General features: G+C 40.0%; 1 protein-coding gene across 1 annotated transcript; it reads right to left on the bottom strand.

The window, feature by feature from the left end:
- Window positions 1-473: 473 nt before the first annotated feature.
- Window positions 474-2,123, bottom strand: LOC143140186 (tumor necrosis factor receptor superfamily member 11B-like). The gene is made up of 4 exons (XM_076300996.1): window positions 2,014-2,123; window positions 1,514-1,892; window positions 1,201-1,380; window positions 474-1,023 (listed from the first exon to the last, which is right to left on the bottom strand). The coding sequence occupies exons 1-4, from the start codon at window positions 2,020-2,022 to the stop codon at window positions 695-697; spliced, it is 897 nt and encodes a 298-aa protein (XP_076157111.1). The 5' UTR covers window positions 2,023-2,123; the 3' UTR covers window positions 474-694.
- Window positions 2,124-2,333: the final 210 nt, after the last annotated feature.

Consider the following 2,333-nt stretch of genomic DNA (forward strand, 5'->3'; position numbering starts at 1 on the left):
TCCTGACCTAGGTAAACTGTTTCTAATAAACCCCACTTAGGTATGGACATCAAGGTATGGTACGTTTGAATGGCTGAGCTACATGTAGGCATTAATTAGGGCCTACACGTAAGCCTAAAACATGTTATCAATCATAGGTTTCAATACAGATGACAGCAATAGCAGCTGTAACACACATTGTGATTGGTTGGCTTTAATTGACTGACATTAGAAAGGGAATCAGATGTTTCTTCATATTAAAGGGCTTTTGTGATTGATAAGTATTAACAATTTGATCGAAGGCTCAGCCCACCCCTTGTCCCTGCTGCCCTGATGTTGCGTAAATGTATGTTCTATGTAGTTGTATATTATAGTGTTAGTGTTAGCGTAAGTGTATTGTTATAAAGTATAGTGTTACTTGTCACTGTGTCCACAGGTGTCTCTATGAAAACATAATTGTGGGCATAGGCAAAAAATCATGGGTAGGCAAAAAATCATGGGTAGGCCTCAGTGCTTTATTAATGTGTTGTGATTAAAGTTAATTTGCTAACATATTTTACACAAGAAAACATTCATATGATTAAGTTCCAGTTTCTGTGAATGATATAAAAATAGAATAAATACACACAGTATAAAACCATTACTCTCCCTGATTTTGCTTTGCTTCTTTAACACAACACAACTTGCATACATGTAAAAAGGCCTCGTGTTCAGGTTAATGCATGTCTATTGTGTTCGTTTTTGACCCAATGCATGTTTTCACTTCTTTATCTAGTCTTGTAATTTTACTGTCAAGTTTTTCAGCTGCATGGTAAAGATGCACTTTTTCAAGCATCTCTGGCAATTTTCTAAGATCCTGCACACTAGCTTTGCTGACCCAAGCCGTGATGTGCACAAGAGGGTCATTCATTTCAGGTCTGCTGTTCCTCTTTATGTGGAATCTCTTGTTTGATTTTTGGAACATCCTTGCTAGTCGTTTATTTTTAATCAAGTTGTTATGGATGAAGAAATCAGGAAGGATGCTACGAAGGTATTCAACCCCATCTAAACACACACACACACACACACACACACACACACACACACAAAAGAAAATGAGAATGCAACAATGCTGTGCTAACTTCTGAAATTGCTTAAAATAATCATAATAACATCAAGAGACATTACACCTGTCTGAAATGTAATCCAAATGATTTAGTGTGGAAAAAATAGTGACTATACCTTCATGGATGGAATCACAACAAACGCAGATATTATCGTGCCAAATCGTCCCCTTCAGTATGGTTTTACATCCCTTTAATTCACACTTGGTGTGTACTTCACAAGTAGCATGCCCTAGTTTTCCAACTGCGTAAGATCCACTTGGACAAAGGACACATTCAGTATCTTCATATGATGTGCCTGGAGAAATCAGAGACAAATGAAAAAAGGCATCAGGTCAGGATGAGGATTACATTGAACAGATCCGCCAAATCACAACCGTGCGTAAGTGCGCAACTACGTGCGTAACTTTTACTGGTCACATTAGGCCTACCTTTCGTCTTAACACCGTGTCCAGAAGGACACATTTTGTGTCTTTTGCAGTAGTAAGTATTCCAAAAGTAACCCTCTTTACAAGCGCACTTGGTGTTTTGAAAAGGCGAACACGGCTGTGAGATTACTTGGTTTTCGTAGCAAGTGTCGCATATAAGGCAGTCGGGGACGTAGTTCCAACACTCAGTATAAAGACCGTTTTGGCACTGCATACACTTTGTAGGCTGGGTGGCAGTACAATGGTCAAGAAGTCGATAACCGGGCTCACATCTCGAACATGTAAGAGTCTGTCCAGTGGACTGGTCGATGTGCAGATAAGTCGTGGAGTTCTGCGCTCTGGACTTGGCACTGGCAAAGGCGATCATCAGCACAACGAACCACTGGGAAAGAAAAATATTTAATACACAAAAACATGCCAATGTGGAAAATAATTCCCTTAAACTGTTTTGGAATACTTCTGTTTCAGAGTGTTCAAACAGGTTACATAACACGCTCACTCACCATGTTCATTCAGAGATGTTGTGTAGGCGACTAATACTGCATGGACGCGAATGGTGTGTCTTATAACCATCACATCATAAACTTTGTATGTGCCACGCCCATAGGCTACCTGCCAATGCTCCCGGTTTTCCCTAGTTTCCCCGGTATCTCAAGGTCATCTCCCAGCGCCCGCTCGTTCTGTTATTTCTTTCGAAAAACTCCGTAATTTCCATGACCATCAAACTTCAGTTTAAAATCACGGGTCCATTCATTTTTTCTGTTAGTCTGATATTTCCTAGGTTGCCAGATTGTGTATGAAATACACCCTACACATAGGCTAC

This window comes from Alosa pseudoharengus, unplaced genomic scaffold (assembly GCF_046254945.1).
Source record: "Alosa pseudoharengus isolate Yale_2024_CS ecotype anadromous, Long Island Sound unplaced genomic scaffold, YU_APseudo_1.1 YU_APseudo_1.1_scf_23, whole genome shotgun sequence".
Lineage (NCBI taxonomy): Eukaryota > Metazoa > Chordata > Actinopteri > Clupeiformes > Clupeidae > Alosa > Alosa pseudoharengus.

Bases quoted from the DNA above. Each gene is read 5' to 3' on its own strand.
- LOC143140186 (XM_076300996.1), bottom strand. The intron at 1,381-1,513 runs GTAGGCCTAATG...TGATTTCTCCAG, and splicing joins ACACGGTGTTAAGACGAAAG to GCACATCATATGAAGATACT. The intron at 1,024-1,200 runs GTATAGTCACTA...GTGTGTGTTTAG, and splicing joins TTGTGATTCCATCCATGAAG to ATGGGGTTGAATACCTTCGT.